Below are 2,021 nucleotides of genomic sequence, written 5' to 3'. Positions count from 1 at the left end.
ATAAAATATAAAAGGATAATGTGGTCGATTAATAAATTAATTTATTTTCAAGTAATCAAAAAGGAAATAATTTTTCCTGGATAAATATAAAATATAAATAATTCAACGCGTTATCTTATCTATCATTATTTTAGTCTACACAAAATTATGTTTGATATATATATACACATTATTTTATAGAATGTTAAATTAATATATTTTATGCCTTTTATGATTTTTCTAATGACAGAAAAATACTAATAAAAAATATAATTTATTTTTATTTTTCATATTATTTTTATCAATTTTCTATAATTATAATTTTTTAAAGAGATAATATAGAATTAATTTATCATCAAATAAAATTTATAAACATTAATTTTTATATCTTTATTTTTTATTTTTGATTCTTAATATTTGCAATGTTCTCAGAACCAATCCAATCCTTAAACTCGAATCTAATGAAGTCATTGTTACTTACCAAAAGCAGTAAGGAAGAAGCTCCAAATATTAGTGGACCCCTCAATGACTTCCCAAAATGTCCAAAGAAAAGAGAAAACCATATCCTTTTAGACCCTAAAAAAACCCTGTAAAGAGAGGAAAACACATGAGAATCAGAAACCAACTCTGTTTTCCAATTCCTTTCTCCTCCTAACTTCTCTTTCATTATTTCACACACCTCCTCCCTTTCTCTCTCCCTATAAATAAACGCAACATTACTACTACTCAATTATCCCCACACCTTCATAAGCATAAAATAATAAACAGTTATTATTATTATTATGTCTCTCTTGGCTAATACCCTGTGCCTTTTATTATTCTTTTCATCTTCTGTGCTTCGCGTAGCACAGGGTTCTAGCCGTGGCTCCTTAGGTAGAAAAAACGGTGCTACTACCTTTCCTCCTTCTCTCTTGGGTGATGATGGCATATGCGCCTCTTCTGTTGTTATTCATGGTTACAAGTGCCAGGAACTTCAAGTAAGAAAACCACAACAGAGACCTTAAAAAACACACATGTTAATCTACACTACCACAAAGGCAACGCATGCATATGAAAAACGTTGCTTATAGAATAGGATACGACGATCGATTAGATAAGGTTGAAAATGCTGCCTTAGATAATTTTAGGCGACATTTTATAAATTCAGCTATAGTTAATTTCATATAAAGTTTAAAATGGATGAATACCAATCTAGTCAAATATGTCGTCAAGAGATTAATTTGTTTTGTAGTAGTGTATATTTGTGAATTGTGATGGTTATGTTAAAATTGTGGGAGACATAAAGGTTGTTTATTAACTTGAAAGAAACTACTATTTGGTAAACGTTACCCAATATCTTTTTTTTTTTTTTTTCTCAGGTTACAACTGCAGATGGGTACATTCTTAGCGTCCAAAGAATCCCAGAAGGTAGAAGTGGCAATGGGAATAATCAGACGAAGCAGCCAGTGATACTTCAGCATGGAATATTAGTGGTAAGTGCACACAATAAATACCCTACTATTAAATTACTACTCTTTATTTGCCTATCATGCATGTAACATGTGCCAGTTTATATAAATTACTTTAACAATATATATATTTTACTTAGTACAATATAATGTTTAATAATTAGCGATCGTTTATTTGGATAATTCTACAGTGCCTATAAAATTTTTGTCTAAATTATCTAAATATAAATATTAAAAAATAAAACTCACTTTTTTATAAAATTAAAACGTGTTATTTATAAGTAGTTAAGTACTATACAATACACCTTTTTTATTTCTCCGAATATATAAGATATAGTGTAATGTATGCACCATATTCATACTGCATTGTATTTGCTAGATTTAATTTGAAGTGCATGTGTTATCCTTAATATGTTGGTGAGATGATTAATTATTTTTAAGTAAAGTTTAATTACGTTAATATGTGGAAAATGCTGGTTATTATCGCGAAAACTAATTTCACATAATATGAACTTATTAAGATATATATAGGTGTTCAATTATTATTGTTGGCGTCTTGGCGATTTGTTTCCAATTTGATTTTTTTTTTTTTTA

The 2,021-nt window shown here is 28.2% G+C and overlaps 1 protein-coding gene across 2 annotated transcripts in view; it reads left to right on the top strand.

Annotated features, from left to right (window-relative positions):
- Positions 1–726: 726 nt before the first annotated feature.
- LOC107494755 (triacylglycerol lipase 2) overlaps positions 727–2,021 on the top strand; it is a 7,820-nt gene continuing 6,525 nt past the window's right edge. For both annotated transcript variants that reach the window (XM_052251299.1, XM_016115789.3), the window contains exons 1-2: positions 727–956; positions 1,338–1,451. In XM_052251299.1, coding sequence (XP_052107259.1) covers positions 762–956; positions 1,338–1,451 — 309 coding nt within the window. In that variant the 5' untranslated portion in view covers positions 727–761. The remainder of the gene's footprint in view (positions 957–1,337; positions 1,452–2,021) is intronic.

Source organism: Arachis duranensis, chromosome 6 (genome assembly GCF_000817695.3).
Source record: "Arachis duranensis cultivar V14167 chromosome 6, aradu.V14167.gnm2.J7QH, whole genome shotgun sequence".
NCBI lineage: Eukaryota > Viridiplantae > Streptophyta > Magnoliopsida > Fabales > Fabaceae > Arachis > Arachis duranensis.
This window is presented reverse-complemented; position numbering and strand designations above follow the sequence as displayed.